The sequence below is a fragment of the Mixophyes fleayi genome, chromosome 2 (assembly GCF_038048845.1).
Source record: "Mixophyes fleayi isolate aMixFle1 chromosome 2, aMixFle1.hap1, whole genome shotgun sequence".
Taxonomy (NCBI): domain Eukaryota; kingdom Metazoa; phylum Chordata; class Amphibia; order Anura; family Limnodynastidae; genus Mixophyes; species Mixophyes fleayi.
The window spans coordinates 11,663,372-11,688,397 of record NC_134403.1 but is presented as its reverse complement, the minus strand read 5'-3'; the positions used below and the strand labels follow the sequence as shown (position 1 = coordinate 11,688,397).

Here is a 25,026-nt window from a genome sequence, read left to right as displayed (position 1 = left end):
GAGGAGACCCTGGGTGATGATGAGTTTGGCAAGAGTACTGATACGCATGATTGTATGGAATACATGAACCAGACCTTTACTGCCAGGCCCGACATACGTGACACCCCCTTAGAAAATGTTGATTTTACGTTTTATACAGACGGGAGTTGTCATAGACAGACAGAGACGGGAGAACTATGTACTGTTTACGCTGTTGTAGACGATCAGTATGTTGTAGAAGCTAAACCCCTTGGTCCACCTCACTCAGCCCAGGTGGCTGAACTAGTAGCATTAAGGAGAGCTTGTGAGTTGGCAAAAGGTAAATCAGCTAATATATATACTGACTCCAGGTACGCCTTCGGGGTAGTGCACGATTTTGGGGCCCTTTGGCGTCTTAGAAACTTTACGACAGCAGCAGGTACGCCAGTGGCACACTCACAACACATAAAAGGACTTCTGACAGCGATACAGTTACCCAGGACAGTAGCCATCATAAAATGTAAAGCCCATACCTCTGAAGAAGACCCGGTGTCATTGGGTAAAGACAGGGCAGACAAAGCTGCTAAATGGGCGGCAGGGCAACCTATGACTGTATCAACCGAGATTATGAGGGTTTTTCAGACATTAGACATGCAGAAATTAATTGAAATGCAAGATTTGTGTTCCCTGCAGGAAAAGGCGGTCTGGAAGACGAAGGGATGTGGTCAAGAGTCCTCAGGACTCTGGAGGGATGAACAAGGTAAGCCTGTAGCTCCCCGAACATACTATCCAAGCCTGGCTGAAGCAGCACACGGTCTGACTCACCTGGGTAAAGAAGGTATGTGCAAACTGGTAAGAGCATACTGGTGTGCTCCCGGATTTTCCTCTCAGGCTGGTAAGAAAGCAATGTCATGTCTTACTTGTTTGAGGAAAACTATTCCAACTGAGCCATCCCACATCCCTCCTACAGACGGACCTTTCCAGGTAATACAAATTGACTATATCCAATTACCACTTTGCAGGAATCTAAAGAATGTGTTAGTATGTATTGATGTGTTTTCCGGTTAAGTAGAAGCATATCCGGCAGTCACTAATACTGCTGTGTTCACTGCAAAGAAAATTGTACAAGATTTTGTGTGTAGGTTCGGTATCCCTAGAATCATTGAAAGTGATAGGGGTACCCACTTTACTGGTGATATCTTCCTAAATATGTGTAAACTCATGGGAATCAGTAGCAGACTTCACACCCCTTACCGACCACAAGCCAGTGGTAAGGTGGAAAGAGTAAATGGTACCATTAAGAAAAAGCTTGGTAAGGTAATGGCTGAAACTATGTTAGCGTGGCCTGAAGCTTTGCCACTAGTCCTCCATAGCATCCGAACCACTCCTAGACCTCCCCTTAATCTGTCCCCCTTTGAGATACTGTTCGGCCGACAACCTCATTTGATCGTAAGTCCGCAAGACGACTTAAAGTGTAATAATGAAGTTACTGTACAATATCTTAGAAAAATGAGCAGACAGCGGAAACAACAACAACAACAAAAACTCAAAATGCTGTCACCTGGTATGCCAGAAACGAACTGTCATGATGTTGAACCTGGGGACTATGTTATGATCCACATTTTTTTACGTTCAGGTTGTTTAACAGACCGTTGGGAAGGCCCGTACCAAGTGCTGCTGACCAGTACTACATCACTGAAGGTTGCAGAGAGAGACACTTGGGTCCATTCCCCCCACTGCAGGAGAGTCAGTAACCCGGAGAAAGTGCGAGATAAAGCTGAGACAGACGACACTGATCTGTCACTCGTAAACCTGTTCCGGGAGACCTAAAGCCTGCAGTCAAGACACCTGAACCAGAGACGTTGCCTCAGAACTATCTTTCCAGCGATGGAGTGTCAGTTTTTGTTTTTCTTTTGTTCCAGGAATTTCCTTATTTTTACTTTCTCTAGGACACTCGGTTTTTGTGAAGGAGGATGGAGAACAGAGGCAGGTTCTGGTAGTGATACGGATGAGATGGAGTTATTAGAATACCCAGAGCAGCCCATTATCAAACTTGGTAAAGGGTTTATGAAAAGGTCTGCTAGCTCGGGAACTCGGAGACAGTGTGAGGGGCTATTGTCTGATGAGTATTGTATCTGTAAGTACAATAATAGCTCAGGCGCTAAGAATATATAGTATAGCATGGAATAATGGACCGCTGCTCCCTATAGCAGATATCTGAATCTGACAATATAACAGAAGTAAACAGGCAAAAAAAGGGGCGCTGAATCCAAAATTTATTGATACAATTTATATACACAGTTAAAATATGACTGCAGTATAGATGACTGCCACATATATAATCACTAAGACACCAAAAAAGACAATTAAGTCATAGATAAAATGAAATGCAATAACTTCTAACACCCAGAGGTAACATCAACTGGTAAATAGCATCCAATAGATAGGTGCACAGACCAATATTATCCACCTAGAAAGTGGAGAGGAAATCGTACACACACTACTCTTGCTTATATAGCAAGAAGAACCTTAAAATTGAATGATGCTAAATCTGGTTCTAGCGGACTTTGTAGCATGCAGACACCGCTGCAGCAGATAAAACAATTGAAGTCCTGAATTGTAGATGAAAAACAGGCTGATAAATATGTAGAATAGTAAATTCTCGTGGCTTCCACTGATGTTGATCAGCCAAACAAGTTAGTATTGGCATGCACAGATGCTCCACCAAAGTAGTGTGTCGATGTGAGACACTAAAGTCACATAGCGGACATAATGGCAGCCTCTGTAGTAAATAGGTATAATTGAAACTTATATTGAGCAGAAAACAAATGGTTTAGCAAGTAAACAGTGCACTCTCGTGATTTCCACAGAAAATCGTCAGCCAAGCGGTGTCTTTTTTGGTGTCTTAGTGATTATATATGTGGCAGTCATCTATACTGCAGTCATATTTTAACTGTGTATATAAATTGTATCAATAAATTTTGGATTCAGCGCCCCTTTTCTTGCCTGTTTACTTCTGTTGTATCTGTAAGTTCTGTGACTCCCTAGTTGAAGAAAAGTGCATCCAGCGATGCCAGTCCACCAGTACCCTGGACATGGGCGGGCATCCTCTGGAGGATTATCACTCCTTAGTGGGTAAGGTTCTAAATCAAACTGAGTGCTGGGTGTGCTCACATGTGCTTTAGGGACAGCATAACATAGGACTAGTGCCATTCCCACTAAACATCTCTGAGGTACTAGAATTGAAGGGAGGGAGGCCCATAGAAGGGAGGTACAATAACACTAGGTCCCCTAGTCTGAAGCTTCGACAATACTCCTTAGACAGATCCTTACTGTGCCTAAACATCTCTCATGCAAAGGATGCATACTGGAAGGGAGCTACAAGCGTACAAGAAGGAGTTGGTGCAACATAGACTGGTACTAAATTATCTCACCTCTATTACTGGTGGGTACTGTGTGACACTGGCCACCCAGTTCGGTGTCAAATGTTGCACGTACATCACCAATAATACGGATGATTCTAAGGAGGTTAGACCGAAAGATGGATGAAATTCTGCAACGGAAATAGGAACCATAATTCTTCGTTATATGAGGTCGGGGAAAAGGTGGCAGATTGGTTCTCGTGGTTGAACCCTGTGAAATGGTTCCCTGGTTTGGGTGAGTGGGTGCAGGAAATGGTTGCTAGTATAGGTAAGCTCCTTCTCTTTATACTGGGTGTCATCTTAGCAATTGGTTTATGTGTCAAATGTGTTCCTACTGTGTTGAAGTGTGGAAAACAGTCTTCTGGGAGAAACACTGAGAACGAGACTGAAAGGGTGGTGAGAGATACCGAGATCATGGTCTGTGAAGAGGTGTTGTATAATCCTGAACTTGAGACGGTGATTAGGTGATAATTATAACACTATCAAAGGGTGGAGCTGTCGAAGTCAGCAAATTGGATAAAGTCATCTCAATTAATATCGAGCAGACTTGATTGTCTTTGTCTGAAATTATGCGTAAAGCACGCTACGGCGTGGAAGGCCGTATCCAGCCGCAACACGTGGCAATAACTGTTTTTACACTTTAGTATACATTCGCACCAACACACACATTTGTAAATAGCACACATTAATCGTAGTCGCAACACATAGTTATGTCGAAATATAGTAGTGTTTATATGTAATAATATAAGTTATATGCATATTAGTGATACATATTGTTCAGGTTAAAGGAAATATGTCATGTCTGATATCATATTAATCCCCTTTACATCAGCAGCTGTTCGGTGCATATGGCGAAGAGATCGCACATTGAATACTCTAGTTATTGATGTTAGGGAATAAACCTTTAATATGATATTGACTGTGAAATGCTAATGGACTGATTGTAAGTGGAGTTTTGGCGGGAAGAACAGAGCTCATCCCCTGGAGAGATGACCCCCACCTTTGGATTCCTTAGATTGAATCAGCCTATGATGTGCAGCCCCCTGGACCCTCCTGAAGCCTGGACCAATAGAAGCAAGCTATACCATCTGCATTGTTTCACTGTATCTCTGTTTGCATATAAGCAGTAGCTCTCATGTAGTGTTCAGTCACCTTGACCACAGACTTCAGACCTGAATGACTGTACACTGGATCCAGAGCGCCTGCGATAAGTAACGGCTGTACTTACTATTTTTTCGCTTGAATTATTCTGCTACTTATTGAGAATAAATATTTGTACGTTGGAAACACAAAATCGAGATTCGACAATCGTTATTGGATAGCGACAAAACACTCTTAACAAAAACATCACTGCTTCAAGATTCTGCTTTGACACCTACTTATCTGGGGCAATTCCTGTGACCTACAGATTAGACCAATCTAATCCATTATCCAGCTGTTCTGAGGTTGGGACCCAGCATTCCAGTACCACCACTCTGCCCGATACCGTGCAGCTCTGGCCAGTGTAATAGGCGAGGGGGAACCATCCACACCAACCATGATCTAAAGGAATAGGTCAATGGAACTACCCCAGGTGCCCAGCGAGTGGGTACATTAGTAAAAAAAGTTACCCAGAAGGATGCGGCTCTGGGCGCCAATGAAGGAGCCTAGTGGTGGCAGCAGGCCCCTCATACTGCGGTAGAGGGGTGCAATTTGGTATAAAGAAAGGGGATGATGGCAAGGCAATCCCAGAGATCCCCAGCTACAACGGACAATGGCATAGGAGATCCATTCTGTCACATGCGGTTTTACCAAAATGCAGGCATTCATGTGATTTACTAAAGGCAAAACTGCATCTTACTGAGATGCAAAGTGTCCAATTTATCAAGTGTCAATTTGTCAAAACTGCATGGTACATTGTTACTACATAGTAAAAAAAAAAATGATGTGGTCATGAAAGGTGAGATAACAGAAACCGCACGCAGTATGTGCCTGTCAGAAAGGAAAAAAAAATGGTAAAACCTGTCAAAATATAGTGGTACTCAAGTGCCAGGATGCATTGGCAATCCATACCAGACCTTGTATGGCACAAGTGCTTACACAAATGCACACTATAAATGTTGCCCTGTTAGAAAAAAATGTCCCTGGTAGTGATAATAATGTAATATATTATTTTTGATAACTAAATGTTGGCGCCAACATAAGTCTTCTTTCTTTCTTGGCGCTGACCAGGCTGGTTCTGGTTTACCTGTGACTTGAGTTAGTTCTCCATGTTTAAGCTTCCCTTGTCTACCCTGGTGCTGGTTATCCCATCAGTAGAGGGACCTCATGCTTGTTGTCCTTCTAATTTAGTGAGAACTAGCCCAGGTTGCAGCTAGTTATGGATTTGGCTATTAAAATGAATGGGAAAAGTTCTGTGCCGCATGCATCTGGATGCATTCAATCACCCATGTGAACGTGTTCAGTACATATCAACAGCATGTATACCGCATGTGAACCATATCAGACATACATGTATATATATGTTTTCATATGCAGTTGCACTTTTTTTTTTTTAACACAAGCACAATCAAGGCGAGTATTTTTTTCTGTTTTCTTTAATTAACGCCATGCTGAGGCGATGCTATCAAACAGGTATTGCAGTGATACATCACCCCAACAGTGATAACAGCGGGAGTGAGCATTTGCATCAGCTCTTAAGAGATTTTTTTTTAACAATTAACTGTTTTTTTTAATGATTTAAAAGTGTTTTACTTTTTTTTGGGGAATAAAATATACATTATTTATGGATTTAAAGAAAAGCGCGGCGAGCAGGTTCAGGTAATCTAATATCACATAATAAGAGGACTATTCGCCCTGTCTCTATACTTTCTATGGGCATGGACATCGGGCAGCATGGTGGCTAAGTGGTTAGCACTTCTGTCTTACAGCACTGGGGTCATGAGTTCAATTCCTGACCATAGCTTTATCTGTGAGGAATTTGTATGTTCTCCCTGTGTTTGCGTAGGTTTCCTCCGGGTGCTCCGGTTTCCTCCCACACTCCAAAAAAACATACTGGTAGGTTAATTGACTGCTGACAAATTGACCATAGTCTGCGTCTGTGTGTGTCTGTCTGTCTGTGTGTGTGTATATTAGGGAATATAGACTGTAAGGTCCAATGGGGCAGGGACTGATGTGAGTGAGTTCTCTGTACAGCGTTGCGGAATTAGTGGCGCTATATAAATAATTGGTAATAATAATAATAATGGTAATAATGGACATGAACGTAGTGTGAAAAGGTGAAGGATAGAATGGCGTATTGGTGGCGTGATGGTAATTTGGAAATTGGCCCCGTACGATCACCAGTGAGTTATAACTGTAATAATGTGACTTGTAAGTGATACTGACATTGGGTATATCCGGCGCGCCTTTCTATCGTTTCTTACCCACGGACTGCAGGTTTATGGTTGTTTGGGTTATTCCTCTGTTGTATACTCCGATTTTTCCGTTCTTCAAGATGGGATTGGGTAACTCCAATTTCTTTTCTATATTGAAAACCGTTAAGATGAACAACATTGGGAATAGCTACAGTGCAATTATTCAGAGCTAAATGTAGAACTCCATCCACAACATGTAATTACTGATATTAGGCCAAGTCCGCTGGAGATACGACAACACTTCACTTCTACTCTAAGTTACTGTAATGTTATTATCTCTGGCAGACTGACCTGTAGCTGATGAGACCACTGTAGATGAGCGGAAACAGTAACATACACAGCAAAATCTGCGGAAAACCATTATCCTCCGACAGCCGGCCCCACCAGGTCTTCGTGAGGAACATCTGTGGAGACAAAACATAGAGCAACCACATCAACCAATACCATGTAATAATGACCAATGTCTCTACATGGTTTCATCTAATAGTAAATAACTATGTGAGACTGTATGTATATAATATACAGTAAATATTTATACTAAACTATTACATATGTAGTGTCGGCATCCGAGATGGGCCACATATGTGCAACTGACTAAGTCCTGGCTGTGACAGAACTACATCCCCCAAGCATGCCTGGGGATGAGATCTGACATTCAGAATCACTCAGAGAGTGCAGAGAGAGAAATGAGCAAGGGGTGCTAGGAAGAAGAAAGGCGGAGCTTTCAACCAGAGAGAGGAGCAAGTGCTAGCCGGGCAGAGAGACAGGAGACAGAGATAGAAGTAGGGATGTGCACCGGCGACTTTTGAGGTCTCGTGTTTTGTGTTTTGGATCCGGATTTTCGTTATTTTTGGGGTTCGGATTTGTCTCGCAAAACACTTGACGAAAGGTCTCGGTTCGGATTTAAGGTTTTGGATTCGGATTTTTTTTGAAAAAAACATAAAAAGTTTAAAAATCAAGTTTTTGGGCTTATTTTCACTCCTAGGCTATTATTAACCTCAATAACATTCAATAACAAGCATTTCCACTAATTTACAGTGTATTCTGAACACCTCACAATATAGTTATTAGTCCAAAACATTGCAACAAGGTATCTTTCTGGACTGCGTAGAGGAGTGGGTCACCACAATATATATTAAAAACCCTGAACTTTTATGATTCGCACCAATAAATGTACCTGGACTGCGTAGAGGAGTGGGTCACCACAATATATATTAAAAACCCTGAACTTTTATGAATCGCACCAATAAATGTACCTGGACTGCGTAGAGGAGTGGGTCACCACAATATATATAATAAGAAAACCATCAACTTGTTTGATTCGCACCAATAAATGTACCTGGACTGCGTAGAGGAGTGGGTCACCACAATATATTAAAAACCCTGAACTTTTATGAATCGCACCAATAAATGTACCTGGACTGCGTAGAGGAGTGGGTCACCACAATATATATAATAAGAAAACCATCAACTTGTTTGATTCGCACCAATAAATGTACCTGGACTGCGTAGAGGAGTGGGTCACCACAATATATTAAAAACCCTGAACTTTTATGAATCGCACCAATAAATGTACCTGGACTGCGTAGAGGAGTGGGTCACCACAATATATATAATAAGAAAACCATCAACTTGTTTGATTCGCACCAATAAATGTACCTGGACTGCGTAGAGGAGTGGGTCACCACAATATATTAAAAACCCTGAACTTTTATGAATCGCACCAATAAATGTACCTGGACTGCCTAGAGGAGTGGGTCACCACAATATATATAATAAGAAAACCATCAACTTGTTTGATTCGCACCAATAAATGTACCTGGACTGCGTAGAGGAGTGGGTCACCACAATATATTAAAAACCCTGAACTTTTATGAATCGCACCAATAAATGTACCTGGACTGCGGAGAGGAGTGCGTCACCACAATATATATAATAAGAAAACCATCAACTTGTTTGATTCGCACCAATAAATGTACCTGGACTGCGTAGAGGAGTGGGTCACCACAATATATTAAAAACCCTGAACTTTTATGAATCGCACCAATAAATGTACCTGGACTGCCTAGAGGAGTGGGTCACCACAATATATATAATAAGAAAACCATCAACTTGTTTCATTCGCACCAATAAATGTACCTGGACTGCGTAGAGGAGTGGGTCACCACAATATATATAATAAGAAAACCATCAACTAGTTTGATTCGCACCAATAAATGTACCTGGACTGCGTAGAGGAGTGGGTCACCACAATATATTAAAAACCCTGAACTTTTATGAATCACACCAATAAATGTACCTGGACTGCCTAGAGGAGTGGGCACTGGGCACCACAATAAAATATATAAAAAACCTTCAACAGGTCTGCATTACACTACACATACGGCTGCTCCTCCATCCTCTCCATCATATACATGTTGGAGTTTTAGCGTGTGACAACCTCTTGTTTTTGATAATGTCAGTGCATTTTGAATATTTTTCAATTTGCCCCACACCACTGAATGTACTTTATCTATGATACGCATCTATCTATCTTGACTGCGTAGTGTGGTGGCCCCGGTACACAATTTGGTACCGAGGCCACAATATAATTAAAAAACCCTCCACGTGTCAGAATTCTACCAAACAAGTATCTGGACTGCGTAGTGGGGTGGCCCCGGTACCCAATTTGATACCGGGGCCACAATAAAATAAATACACCCTCCACGTGTCAGAATTCCACCAAACAAGTATCTGGACTGCGTAGTGGGGTGGCCCCGGGACCCAATTTGATACCGAGGCCACAATACCTCCTCCAAACATGGTACAGACAATTCGTCATTGAGATCCCATCAAGTATGTTAAAGACAGACAGGGTCCAAGTGTTATTGGTTGACTTTGTAAACCAAAAAACTGTCCCTGTTGCACATAGTCGTGCAATGAAGACTGACTTTTTCATTTAAAGGCACCATCTTTCAAGTGTAGTGTTTGTAAGTCTAAGTCATATTATACTTTTGGTAAAATTGGTTTATTTTGTTCCTCTTTATGGTAACTAGTAATAGAATTAAAGTATTAAATAGAAACGGCAGTTCCTCTTTATGGTAATTAGTAATAGAATTAAAGTATTAAATAGAATTAAAGTATGAAATAGAATTAAAGTATTAAATAGAATTAAAGTATGAAATAGAATTAAAGTATTAAATAGAATTAAAGTATGAAATAGAGTGGTATAGAGTTGTAGTGTGGTATAGATAGAGTGGTCCCCACAATATAATAATAAAACCCTCAACTGGTCTGAATTCCACCAAACAAGTATCTGGACTGCGTAGTGTGGTGGCCCCGGTACACAATTTGGTACCGAGGCCACAATATAATTAAAAAATTGGGCATCAACTGTCACCGTTGTTTAATATCTGATACACCTAAATATGGACTGCACAGTGGAGTGGCCCCGGTAGTAAATTTGGTGCCGGGGCCACAATACCTCCTCCAACTTCCAAGTGTAGTGTTTATAAAGACAGACAGCGTCGAAGTGTTATTAGTTGGCTTTCTTAACCCTAAAATTGTCCCTGTTGCAAATATTCGTGCAATGGACAGTTACTTTTTTATTGAAAGTGTAGTGTTTATAAAATATAAACAACAATACAGTAGTTTTAGAGCACGTTAATACCTCTTGTTTTAAATTATGACACGGCATTTTACTTTTGGTTTAATTTCTTGAATTTTTTAAAATTTGGTTTGACTTTTTGAACATGGCAAACGACTGTTGATTGGTCATATAATGCCAAAAAAAAAGTTCCAAGATGGAATTGTCCTTGGGCCCTCACACCCACCCTTATGTTGTTGAAATAGGACATGCACACTTTAACAAACCAATCATTTCAGCGACAGGGCCTACCAAACAACTTTGGCTGAAATGATTGGTTTGTTTGGGCCCCCACACCAAAAAAGCTATTCATCTCTCCCTGTACAGACTAAACAGGCTCTACTGAGGCAAGATGTCGTCCTCATCCTCAACCTCTGATTCCTCTCCCCCTACAGTGTGTACTTCCTCCCCATCACACATTATCAATTCGTCCCCGCTGGACTCCACAACCACAGGTCCCTCTGTAGTATCTGGAGGGCAGTGCTGTACTTCATTGAGGAATTGATTATTCATTTTTATAAACATCATTTTTTCAACGTTGTGAGGAAGCAACCTCCTTCGCCGCTCACTGACCAGGTTCCCCGCTGCACTAAAAACTCTTTCCGAGTACACACTGGAGGGGGGACAACTCAGGTAAAATAGAGCCAGTTTGTACAGGGGCTTCCAAACTGCCTTTTTTTCCTGCCAGTAACAATATGGACTGTCTGACATGTCTACTTGGATGGTGTCAGCAAAGTAATCATCCACAATTTTTTCTATTGTGACAGCATCCAATGCAGCGAGAGTAGACATGTCTGCAATGGTTGGCAGGTCCTTCAGTCCGGACCAGATGTTATCAGCATCCCCGCCAGTGCCTCTTTTGGGAAAACTGAGCTTTTTCCTCGCAGCCATAGATGTGGAAGAAAATGAGGGTGGAGCTGTTGGCATGTCACGGTCCTCTTCAGAGGACAATCTCCTGACCAGCAGGTCTTTGCACCGCTGTAGACTTGTGTCCGCCGGAAACAGAGACACAACATACGCTTTAAACCGAGGATCGAGCACGGTGGCCAGAATGTATTCCTCTGACTTTAAAAGAGTGACCACCCTCAGATCCTGGCAAAGCGTACGAAGGGCTACATCCACAAGAGCTACATGCTTGGTGTAATCGCAATGGCTTACCAGCTCCTCCCTCACTTTCTCCAGCTGCTTCTGCAACAGCCTGATCAGGGGAATGACCTGACTCAAGCTGGCAGTGTCGGAACTGACTTCTCGTGTGGCAAGTTCAAATGGCTGCAGAACCTTGCACAACACGGAAATCAGTCTCCACTGCGCTTGACTGAGGCGCATCCCCACTCCTTTGCCTATGTCGTAGGTGGCTGTGTAGGCCTGAATGGCCTTTTGCTGCTCCTCCATCCTCTGCAGCATATAGAGGGTGGAGTTCCAGCGCGTCACAACCTCTTGTTTGAGGTGATGGCAGGGCAGGTTCATGCTTTTTTGATGTGCCTCTAGTCTGCGGTAGGCACTGGCTGAATGCCGAAAGTGTCCAGCAATTTTGCGCGCCACCGCAAGCATCTCCTGCACACCCCTGTCACTCTTGAGGTAATGCTGCACCACCAAATTAATGGTGTGGGCAAAACATGGGACGTGCTGGAAATTGCCCATATTTAATGCCCGCACAATGTTACTGGCATTGTCTGACACCACAAATCCCCATGAGAGTCTAAGTGGGGTAAGCCACTGGGAGATAATTTCCCTCATTTTCTCTAATATGTTGTCAGCGTTGTGCCTCTTATTAAAGCCTGTAATACACAATGTTGCCTGCCTTTGCATGAGCAGCCATTTTGTAGATGCTGCTACTGATGCAGCTGTTGCTGTTGCTGCGGAAGGGGATGCATCTACCCAGTGGGCTGTCACAGTCATATAGTCCTTCGTTTGCCCAGAACCACTTGTCCACATGTCCGTGGTTAAGTGGACAGTGGGTACAACCGCATTTTTAAGAGCACTGAGGACACTTGATCGTACTTCTCTGTACATTTTTGGTATCGCCTGCCTAGTGAAGTGGAATCTCGAGGGGATTTGGTACCGGGGACACAATACCTCCATCAACCCTCTAAATCCCACTCCACTGATGGCGGACACCGGGCGCACGTCTAACACCAACATTGCAGTTACAGCCGCAGTTATACGCTTTGCAATAGGGTGACTACTATCGTATTTTGTGGTCATGGCAAACGACTGTTGGACGGTCAATTGTTTTGTGAAAGACTTAGCGGTCTTACGACTTCCCCTCTGGGAAGATGACCGACTAACAGCAGCAACAGCAGCAGTGGCAGTAGTAGGCGTACCGCTGCAGGATTCCTCGGATGAATCCCGTATTGAGGAGGACTCAGTCTGGCTGCTGACTTGGGCTGCAGGACTGAATCTGATGGAGATTGTGGAGGAAGTTGACGAGGAGGGTGTTGCTGGTGTGTATCCAACTAGACCACGGGATTTAGGAGTCCCTGTACCGATGAGGGTCCTAGCCCCAGTTCCTGAACTAACCACTGAACTATGAAGGTTATTCAGGTGACGTATAAGGGAGGATGTTCCTAGGTGGGCAAGATCCTTACCCCTGCTTATTTGAGCTTTACATAAGCTACATATGGCCATACATTGGTTGTCTGGATTTGGATAAAAATAACTCCAGACCGAAGAGGTGCATTTTTTGGTCTTCTGACCAGGCATGACGATGGGCTTTTTCATCCCATGGACATCAGCTGTTTCCCCCCCTGGTGCCTCATTTACAATAACCACATCACCATCCTCATCATCAAGTTCCTCCACAGCGCCAGCTACATCATCAATAGCCTCCTCCCGAGCCACCTCTTCCCGTACAGTGATGGGAAGGTCAGGCTTGACAACCACCAACATCCTTGGACTCGCCTTGTGGATTTGTGATAATTTCTCTTTAGAAGGCAGAATTGTTTGCTGTTTTGTTGCTGACAGCATAACTCTCTTCAATTTTTTGTAGGGGGGGGGAGGAGGAGGAGGGCTAAGATCCATGGGTGAAGCTGAACCACTAGTCATGAACACGGGCCAGGGCCTAAGCCGTTCCTTGCCACTCCGTGTCGTAAATGGCATATTGGCAACTTTACGTTTCTCCTCAGATGATTTTAAGTTTCTCTTTTTGCTACTTTTTCTTAACTTGGGCTTTTTGGATTTTACATGCCCGGTACTACGAGATTGGGCATCGGGCTTGGAAGACGACCTTGATGGCATTTCATCGTCTATGTCATGACTAGTGGCAGCAGCTTCAGCATTAGGAGGAAGTGGGTCTTGATCCATTATATGTAGCACAAGATACTGCAGAATGTGTTAACTTGGTAATATTGCAGTACCAATGGACTTATACTGCTGGATTGGTTTTGCAAATTTGGTTATAATTATTATATATTTTTTTTTTTTTAAATTTTTTATTTTTTTTTACTTTTTTTTTATTTTTAAAAAACTTGGGAATAGTGGGGAAATAACTATGCCCTTAGAAGCACAGAGCACAGGACACAGCACCACTGGACTGAACAGGACACGGCACAGGACCCAGCAGCACTACGGAACTCAGCAGGACAGAGCACAGGACACAGCACCACTGGACTGATACTGCAGAATGTGTGAACTTTGTAATATTGCAGTACCAATGCACTTATACTGCTGGATTGGTTTTGCAAATTTGGTTATAATTATTATATTTATTTTATTTTTTTTAAATTTTTTATTTTTTTTTACTTTTTTTTATTTTTTAAAAACTTGGGAATAATGGGGAAATAACTATGCCCTTAGAAGCACAGAGCACAGGACACAGCACCACTGGACTGAACAGGACACGGCACAGGACCCAGCAGCACTACGGACCTCAGCAGGACAGAGCACAGGACACAGCACCACTGGACTGATACTGCAGAATGTGTGAACTTTGTAATATTGCAGTACCAATGGACTTATACTGCTGGATTGGTTTTGCAAATTTGGTTATAATTATTATATATATTTTTTTTTTTTTAAATTTTTTATTTTTTTTTACTTTTTTTTTATTTTTTAAAAACTTGGGAATAATGGGGAAATAACTATGCCCTTAGAAGCACAGAGCACAGGACACAGCACCACTGGACTGAACAGGACACGGCACAGGACCCAGCAGCACTACGGAACTCAGCAGGACAGAGCACAGGACACAGCACCACTGGACTGATACTGCAGAATGTGTAAACTTTGTAATATTGCAGTACCACTGGACTTTTACTGCTGAATGTGTGAACTTGGTAATATTGCAGTACCAATGGGCTTATACTGCAGGATTGGTTGTGCAAATTTTGTGGTAATTAAAAAAAATTAAAGTAGTTTTTGGTATTTTTTAAAAAAACTTTTTTTTATTTTTTTAAACACAGGGAAATATTGGGGAAATAACTATGCCCTTAGAAGCACAGAGCACAGGACACAGCACCACTGGACTGAACAGGACACAGCACAGGACCCAGCAGCACCACTGACCTCAGAAGGACAGAGCACAGCACACAGCACCACTGGACTGATACTGCAGAACACAGCACAGCACAGCACAGCACAGCACAGAACTAAACAGCACAGCACAGAACTAAACAGCACAGCACGAGATCTACCAGGACAGAGGACCACCTAACACACCCTCCCTCTACCCTGATCAATGCCCGAGTGAAGATGGCGGTGACTAGCGGGGAATTTATAGGATCCGAGTATCGCGAGATCCGACAACGGGATTATGAGTCAGAGCCTCAGTTTCACATTTGAATTTGGCGCCAATACCCGGATCTGTCTCGGATCCGACTCGGATCCGCAACGTTCGGGTGGGCTCGGATTTCATAAATCCGAGTGCGCTCATCCCTAGATAGAAGGAGAAAATGTATGTCATAGCAGAGAAACGGAGCTGGTGACTGAAGCACCAGGGAGAGAAAGCAGGAGAGTGGAAAAAGAGGTGAAGAGAGGGGGAAAGAGAAAGTTTGGAGAGGAGTGGATGCACCTTACAGATTCCATATCTTAGAGGGGACATGCTACCAATGGAAGCTGGAGACCAGTGAGATAAGTAGCAGCCAATTTCTATTGGAGATGTGCGCTGACCCCCTTCTTTTGTCTTTGAATGCGGTTTTGTATCTAAAAAGTGTTTGTGTTGTGGTTTTGTAACTGGTTTTGCCCAAAAATCGCAAGAGATTTTGCTTTTGGTTTTGGATCTGCATTTAATTAAAAATTGTGAGCAATTGTTAGGCTGTCTGGTCAGATAACGAACCTGCAGAACTGATAGGTGGAGGTCTTCACCTATAGCAGCCGCCTTTCCCGTAGAGCTAGATGCGCTCGCAAGTACTCAGATGCCCCCAGGACTTAACTCAAATGTAGTGTAGGTTTGTTATACTAACCGCAGCTCAGGCCCGGAGACAGCAAAGATGGTGATGGATGGTCAGACGAAAGCCAAAGTCAGTGGTCACTTGCAGAGTAGAAAAGTCAGAAAACACGCCAAAGGTCAAGGTCACGAGCAGAACAGCAGAATCCAATGTACAGGTCAAAAGGTCAGGGTCACAGGTAATCAGGCAAGGTCCAGTAAACAGACAGAAGGTCACAACAGAAATCCAGCAGAGTATCCAGACCAGGTCATCACAAGTACAAAACTAAGGTGCTATAACCGTCAGGGAGGCTAAGCCCTCCCTGCCTTAAATAGTGGCATTGACCAATCAGGGCTGCCCTGTAACAGAGCACAGGAGTAGGTAAGGCCCTTAATTAATTAGTTTAAACAGTCCCCAGGCAGATACTAGTTGCAGCGCATGCGCCAGGCTGCTCTGTAATGCCGGGGCGCTTTTAGACTATTTGGCGTCTGACTGATGCCTTGGTAACGGTCGGGGCCACAAAACCGGACGTCGGAACAGAGAGGAGGAGGCTTCTGACAGAAATAAGTAAAATAATGTTATTTTCAGCCGTTTTTGCTCCTATATTACTATTTATAGCATTAACATTCTTTTTCAGTCATTCCAGTCTATTTTCTAATGATCCCTTCACAGCTGTCCCAATTTCCACCAATTTCGGCCCTTGTCTGCAGCGAGCTGTGTTAATGAAAGATTTTTTTTTTTATTTTGTCATTGTTGCATTTGCTTTCTTCCATTTAATTCTAAAAATAATTAATTACCCAGTCTATACAGTTCTCTAACTCCATCACTTAGCGTAAATCGTCAGCCACTATATCTCCATCTCTACATATATTTTTTTACATATATTATTTTGCCAGGGCCAAAATCTATCGTCTTAATTTCTCCGAATGTGGACTTTCAATTGCATTGTCAAGACATGTTTTTGGCAACCAAATCTGCATCAATGTGTGTGCTATACATACTTACATGTGTGGGAAGGGTAACTATTGGCCTATCTCAGAGGAGGGCTGGCAAATTTTAGCCTGGGGGGCAACATTTCACTCAGCAGTCTACTTTACATACAGTATTTCTTACACTTCACTAATAGAACATATACATGTTATTTATATACATTCCATATTTATATTTATTGGTCTTGGGAACCACCTCTGCTGCAAGTCTGGACAGTCACCTTTTATCACGGGGTTGGACAGAGCTTCCCCCGGGGGAGTGATTGTTCAGCCCTCACCAGAAATATACACAGGTCCTGATTCAGAACGCATAATTACGGCACAGAGCATATAAGTAAATCAAGGCATTTAAGCTCTGCTCTTGGATACTGATGAGTGCTCTCTCTGTCCCTTGAGAAGTGTATATTACTAGTCTTTTGATAGGCCATCTTTGTGTATTTACTTTTATAAATGTCTAGCTCTATTCATTCATACCACTGTCCATCCAATGACTTCTGCCTGTTACTGTAGCTTCACTGTCTATGATGGATGCCTTTTAATATTCAAATGTATTGTGTGTGTAGTCTTTGAAGTTTTTGGTATGGGTGCAGGTCACCTTCATCTGTCAGCATCATCATTTATTTATATGCAGCAAATTACGTAGAGCTTTACAATTGGATATCTACTTGTCTAGCTATCTACTAATGCCCCTGTTCATCTGATGACATCTGATTGCTACTGCCTCTTCATTCTCCATGATGCATGCTGTCTAACATTTCAAATTTAGTAAGCGCGTAGCGTTTCAACACTTTTATATCTTGCACCTTACACGGAAATTGTATGTTGTTTAATTTATCTAATAGGCTTGCTTCAGTTGTTGGCATTGGCAGATGACTTTTTTTTGCAGTCGCTGCAATGCGCTACATGCAGTCGCTGAATTTTGAAAATGCCCAGTGTGGCTTGATCACTTCTAAAAAAAATTGTTGTATAAAAATTTAAATTATTAATGCAGTGCTCTTATTCATGTCATTGCAAATGTATTAATTTTGATACTGTGCTCTGTTTGTGTATTAGAAAGGTACTGAATTCTAATGCAGTAGCCATTTGTTAGAGGAGGTCTGTTTTGCTGATAGCAGGAAATGCTAACTATTATCATGTAAAGTAAAAAAACACTTGCTTTAGTCTGTATACTGTCACAAGCCGCGGCTCCACTGCTGGCCGCCGCGTCTCGCTTTTCTTGGCTTTACTTTGGGCGTCCCGGTCGTCATGGTAATGGCCGGGACGTCACTTCCGCCTACTTCGTCCCAGTTGCCCAGCAAGAACCGGGACACTTGGTTCTCCCTGCGGCCGCGCCCGGCCAGCTGTTTAACAGTTGGGCATGTGCACGCAGATCTGTGTGAGTTCAGCCTCCTATGGCTGATTGGGGGATTGGTATTAATCACCTGGGCTGAGTTTTCAGCTGAGCACCCTGCTTGTTCATTGGACCACATCACTATTTAAGGCAGTGAGGACTGAGCCTCACTGCCGGTTATAGCTTTCTGTCTTTAGTTGCTGACCTGCTCCTTTCTCCTGCTCTTGTGCTATTTTGGATTGATTCTTTGTGTATGACCCCTGGCTTGCTTGCTGGACTTTATTGGATTGCCTGTGACCCTGACCTCTGCCTGTTTTCCGTAATGTTACTTCTGCCGGCCCTGACACTTGCCTGGACTTCACTCTGCTGCCTGCTGTTGCCTCTCTGACCTCGGCCTGTTTCTGGACTCCGCTACCTTCTACCATCAAGCCCTCGCCTGCAGTAATATTATAAACTTGTACTACTCTGAGTTAAGACCTGGGGGCATCTGAGTACCTGTGAGCGCATTCAGCTCTACAGGAAATGCGGCTGCTATAGGTGAAGACATCTCCTGTCTGTTCTACAAGTTAATGCTATTTTCTGTCAGGTCTAACATATACACAGCAGAGGGCCGCTGTCTTTCTGGACTGCATTACACTGGACCTTCCTGAAGCCTGAACCTATGGAAATTTGCCAAGTCATTTGTATTGTATTTACTGTAATACCAAATGTATATATATTGCTCCCTGGAATCAGCTATTCAGTCACGCTGACCACAGTTTTCAAGACTAAAGGACTGTCTAGCTGGATCCAGCAGAGCGCAGCACCGTGCAGCGTATGTATCGGCTGTACTTGTTTATTGAACTGTTATACTTTTGCTTTTGCTAAATAAATTGCTTGTGCTTTGTAACCACACAAATCGCATAGACAATAATTATTGGAAAACGATGAAAATACTTTAATAGTATCAAGGGTGTAATGTAGGGAGAGATAGATAGGAACTTTGGGACTGAGACACTAAAATAAGAGAGTGATAAAATCACTTAAAGCAAATCCATTCCAGTGGAAGCCTTATTAGTGTGAATTGTGACATAGGTTAAAGTGGACAAGACAGCGAGTTGCAGCATAACAGAAAAAAGGAGTGAACAGTCTGCATTTATGTGAAATAGAAGGGGTGTTTTTTGTGAAGTCTCCCAGAAAGATTTATAATTATATCAGGAAAAAATAATACTATTTTGTCCATGGAGTCTGCTACCTTTAGAATCATCATATGTGTTGATTAACCAATAAGGACACAGTAAGCTGTATATAAGATCTTACACACATATTATGAAACATCCTTGAAAAAGTCCTTTGAATTGGATGAAACACGTTGGTTGATTTTTGATCTCACACAGCCACCGTAGTTGAAAGACCTTACCCCGCTTTCGACTGTATATGCGGTGAGACGCTGTCATTACAGTTTACCACGGAGGAGGATTACTGGATTCATAGTGTTCTAATACGATCTCCAGAGCTGAGATTCATCAACCCGTTTCAGCATTATCTGTTCGGCGAGACGCTTATTATTACAGCTATCACGGAGGAGGAACAAATGGACTGAGTACCGGGACCATCAATAGGGATAATTAGGGTAAGACATCTGATATTATTCATACTTACAGCCTATAAATATCTGATATGGACAAATGTTAGATTATCACTGAGGAGCTATAAACATATTTTAACCTACTACTATTGGTGTCAATTCATTTTTTGCGCCCTCTCTTATACTTTCTAACTTGATATATTTATAAGAGGTGCTGCACTTAACATAAGATAAGAGAGCTAACCGTCCTTTTACTTCTAAATTCTAACAATCAATATGGAGAGCAGCACTCTTTTTTACATCCCACACAAAAAATAGGAATATTAATGTTAATGATTTATTTGTTGAAGACAGCACTTCTAGTGTTTCTAGAAATGTTCCTGCGTATAATGATTCCACTAACTAAATATCTGGAAAAAAAAATTATACCTAGGGGGCTTCCATTTCAAAAAGATTTTTTTTAAAAATGGAGCACTATTTTAGACCAATGTTCTAATCAACTTATGGAACTAATCATGGAAGATAGATCAAAATCTTTAGGGTCATTAGAGTCTCAAATTAATACTCTCAACAAAACTTTTGAACCTCTAAAAAATATGGAAGATTAACTATCAATCATTACACAGGACAAACTCCTTAAATCAGAAGAAGAAATTTGCAATAGAAAACTCAAGAAATTTCTTAGGGATTTGGAGGATAAGAAAGAGATTGATATTTGTGTCATGAGACCAAAAAATATTCACACTCTTCCACAACACAATGTAGAGAAAGGGAAATATTTAAATAAACCTATTATTAAAAAAACACTAATTAAAAATGTCCCTGAACAATTAACCACAAAAAGAATAAATCAACCCTATAACAAAAGGAATTTTAGCTTTAATAAAAGGAAAGAAAATAATCAAGTTGAAGTAGAATCATTTAGACAAGGTGAATCGCATGCTAGAAAAGAAATGAATGAGAGATCTCTATCCTTGATGCGAAATATCACCAATAAAGCATCAATAACTAATAGGAAAAGAGCATTGTTAGAAGATTCCGAAGATTTTTTACAACTTCTTTTCGGGACAGAAGAGTCTCCAACCACGTCCACCAACAATATATCCCCAGGAATCAAAAGAATCAAAAAGACTACAAAAGTAAATACGTAAACAGAGGCAATAGAGGAGGTAAAAATAAAATGAAATCCCCACTCCAAAACACATCAACCACTACATTGGGAGGGATTTTTAATTTAAGTAATAAAGTCCTTACAGTTGATCAAAACAATGTTCTTTGGAAAGGGATGAAGTTTGCACCTCAATCTTTACCGAATAAATTTGATGTCTATATCGATCTTCATCGGTTTGTTCGCAAAATATGCTTAAAGAAATTTTATCAGAAAAATCCAATAGAAAGAACAATTATGAATTCAGATCAATTTGTTCATACAATTTTCAAAAAGCCAAGTAATTTCTATCCAAGTTTTGTAAAGGGATCTTCTGTCGAAACTTTTCAGAGACTTGTAGAAAAAGATCTAGAAAATCTCCCAGAGAAAATGAAGATTAAGCAAAATCTCTCTAGTAATGAATGACTAGCTTTAAAGGAATTAAAAGAAGATCAAGATATAATCATCAAACCCGTTGACAAAGGCGGTGGTATTGTCATCTTAGAAAGAACAAAATATATGGAAGAACTGGAAAGACTATTGGTGGATAAAGATACCTATCAAGAATTACCAAGAGATCCCACAGCCCAATACCAAAAAGAACTAATAGATCTGTTGGAAGAAGGCCTAAATATTAGATTTTATCTAAAAATTAATTTGATTATTTATACAATCAGAATCCCAGCATCCCGGTATTTTACCATATACCAAAGGTTCATAAGAACATCACTAATCCCTCAGGCCGTCCAATAGTTTCGGGGATCAATTCAATTACAGCAAACCATTCAGGGTACGTTGATTTATTTTTGTAAAAATTAGCTATCTAAAAGACACTACATCTATCCTTCAAATTTTTCAGAATATAACATGGAAAGATACATATATTTTAGGCACTTGTGACGTCAAGTCTCTGTACACATGCACTAGGCATGCAGATGGGTGTACACACTCTTACCGCTTTCTATGCAATGAAACTGATCTAGAGAATGAGCAGATCACTTTCATTATGAGCAGCATGGAATATATTCTCCAGTACAATTACTTCTGGTATAATGGCAATTTCTACAAACAAATATCAGGAACTGCGATGGGGACGCGTGTCACACCAAGTTACGCCAACTTATTTGTGGCCAAATAGGAAAATGACTGCATATGGATCAATAACCCATTTATGGAAAATCTTATTCTTTGGTATAGGTACATAGATGTCGTCTTTTTCATTTGGGAAGTAACTAATGAAAGCCTTTTACAGTTCCTTACATATATCAATATGAATACTCTAAATATGGAATTTACAGCTGAAGTCAGTCCCCACACAGTTAATTTTCTAGATCTTGCCATATACATAGAGGATAATGAAGTCAAAACTAAAAATTACATTAAAGAAGTGAGCACCAATAACTTTTTATTAGCTACAAGTAATGGATTCATAATATACCAGCAGGGCAATTCAGGCGATTAAAAAGAAATTGCACTGACAACAATATGTTTGAGATGCAAAGTAAAGACTTAACACAGAAATTACTGGAAATAAAGTATGGTATTCAAATTAGTTGATTCAGCATTGGAAAATGTGAAAAAAACGGAGAGAACTGATATGCTAACATACCAATGCCAAAAGGAGTAAAAGGTTCCAGAAATTCCATTTATCACTCAATACAACAGCAATTCCAAAGCTGTTGAGCAGATCATTCAGAAACATTGGCCTATTCTAAAATTGGATCAAGATATTAAAGATTTATTATCCAATCAACCACATATTGTATATAGAAAAGCTGACAATTTGAAAAAAAAGATTCTTACTAACAGCTATATTCCATTACCTAAGGCCAGATCATCATCCACTTAACAAAATGGTTTTTATCATTGTTTAAACTGTAAGGCATGTAGAAAACTGAATATATCCCAAACTAAAGCCATCGCCACATTTAAATCCACCTCTATGGCAAATCTTTCAATATTAAACAATCAATCAGTTGTAACACAGAAGGTGTTATATACATGCTGGAATGCGAATGCGGTCTTAAGTATATAGGAAGGACTAAGCGTACATTAAAAGTAAGAATTGCGGGACATCTGTACAATATTAAAAAAAGACTCAATACCCATTGCGTTCCTAATCATTTTTCCAGCAACTCAACATATAATCCCAAAAAACTAAAATTTCTGGGTATACAGAAGGTCAGCCAATTTTGGAGAGGTGGAGATTATATATCACGACAAGAAACTAAGTGGATATATATGGTTAAAACCCTTACACCCCGTGGCCTTAATAGTGACTTTGATTTGGGATCATTTTTAAAGGTCTAATTTTACTAGTTTTTTACATTTATATATTTTTATTTATTTATTTTTTTATCTTTAATTTTATCTTTAATTTTATTTTATTTTCATTATATTTTTTTTTATTATTTATTTTATCTTCATTTTTATTTTAATTTCTTTAATAATTTATTATTTATTATTATTATTTAATTTTTGTTTGTTTATCTTTTTATTTTTTTCATATTATTACTTCTAATCACGTTGTCTAATAAATACATGTTTTTAATAATATTATTTTGTCCAAGGAGTCTGCTACCTATAGAATCATCATATGTGCTGATTAACCAATAAGGACACAGTAAGCTGTATATAAGATCTTACACACACATTATGAAACATCCTTGAAAAAGTCCTTTGAATTGGATGAAACGCGTTGGTTAATTTTTGATCTCACACAACCACCGTAGTTGCAAGACCTTACCCTGCTTCTGACTTTATATGTCCCGAGACTCTGTCATTACAGTTTACCACGGAGGAGGATTACTGGATTCATAGGGGGTATTCAATTGACGGCGGGATCGCCGCAAAGCCCGCGCTCGAAAAATATGACCGTTAATATGGTAATATTGCGCGTAAATACAGTTAATACGGTAATTTACTCGCTGGATTTCAGCTCGCAGCTCAGGGATTAACGGTAATATTTTTCAAGCGCGGGCTTTGCGGCGATCCCGCCGTCAATTGAATACCTCCCATAGTGTTCTAATACGATCTCCAGAGCGGAGATTCATCAACCCGTTTCAGCATTATCTGTTCGGCGAGACGCTTATTATTACAGCTATCACGGAGGAGGAAAAAATGGACTGAGTCCCGGGACCATCAAAAGGGATAATTAGGGTAAGACATCTGATATTATTCATTCTTACAGCCTATAAATATCCAATATGAACAAATGTTAGATTATCACTGAGGAGCTATAAACATATTTTAACCTACTACTATTGTTGTCAATTCATTTTTTTCGCCCTCTCTTATTCTTTCTTACTTGATATATTTAGAAGAGGTGCTGCCCTTAACATAAGATAAGAGATCGCTTTCCTTTTACTTCTAAATTTTAATCCCGGGTTTGACCAGGTTTAAAACACCTGCAGGTACACAAATATTGTGACACCTACAAAAAACAAGTTATACATAGAAACAGAACAAGCACAAATGAGGCAGATGAAGGAAATTCAGGCATGAGACAGAGGGTAGAGAATACCCTGCTCCTGATAACTTACAGAAAGGGAACAATGCTGATACAATAGGAGCTAGTGGGACAGGAGTGGACATGGCACAGGAGCTGGTAGAACATGCAGAGATAATGATGTCAGGTGGGGATAGCCTAGGCCCTAGGCTGTAGTGAAACTGCTTGGTTTTGCGATAGCCTGAAGGTTTGGGTAGAGTCAGATATTGGGTATTATAATGTTACTATGCACTGTTCCTAAATGTCATCAGGTGGGTTTAGTAGGCATCGCTGTGTCCAGTACTATGTCCACTAAAGGAGCTACTTTCACTTGGGTTCAACGGGTATGACGCCAGATGCCTGATCTCCTAAATGAAACCGTAGAACCAGTCTATTCATCTTACAGCGATAGATGTTCACCGGTATTTGGTTCCCCCAGGTCTTGGCATGTAGTAGTAGGGGCTTATTCCATGTCTGACCCTGTCACTAGATATATAGGAGACACTAATAACAATATATTATTATTATCCTTTATTTGTTAGGCGCCACAAGGTTTTCGCGGCGCCGTACACAGTACAAACCAGTCGACTATACAGGGTGAAGCAGTACAAAACAATAAACAAAAATACCAATACTTCAGAAGCTCCAGGCAGGCTGATGCAAAAAACGGAGCAGAAGAACAGGTAGGGAGACATGAGGGAAGAGGGCCCTGCTCAAGTGAGCTTAAATCCTAAGGGAGGGAG

At 41.0% G+C, this 25,026-nt stretch overlaps 1 protein-coding gene across 1 annotated transcript in view; it reads right to left on the bottom strand.

Annotated features, from left to right (window-relative positions):
• The window catches only part of LOC142140692 (transient receptor potential cation channel subfamily M member 2-like), a 118,177-nt gene that overhangs the window by 55,736 nt on the left and 37,415 nt on the right, over positions 1-25,026 (bottom strand). The window contains 2 exon segments of the mRNA XM_075198480.1: positions 6,785-6,883; positions 7,067-7,179. Coding sequence (XP_075054581.1) covers positions 6,785-6,883; positions 7,067-7,179 — 212 coding nt within the window.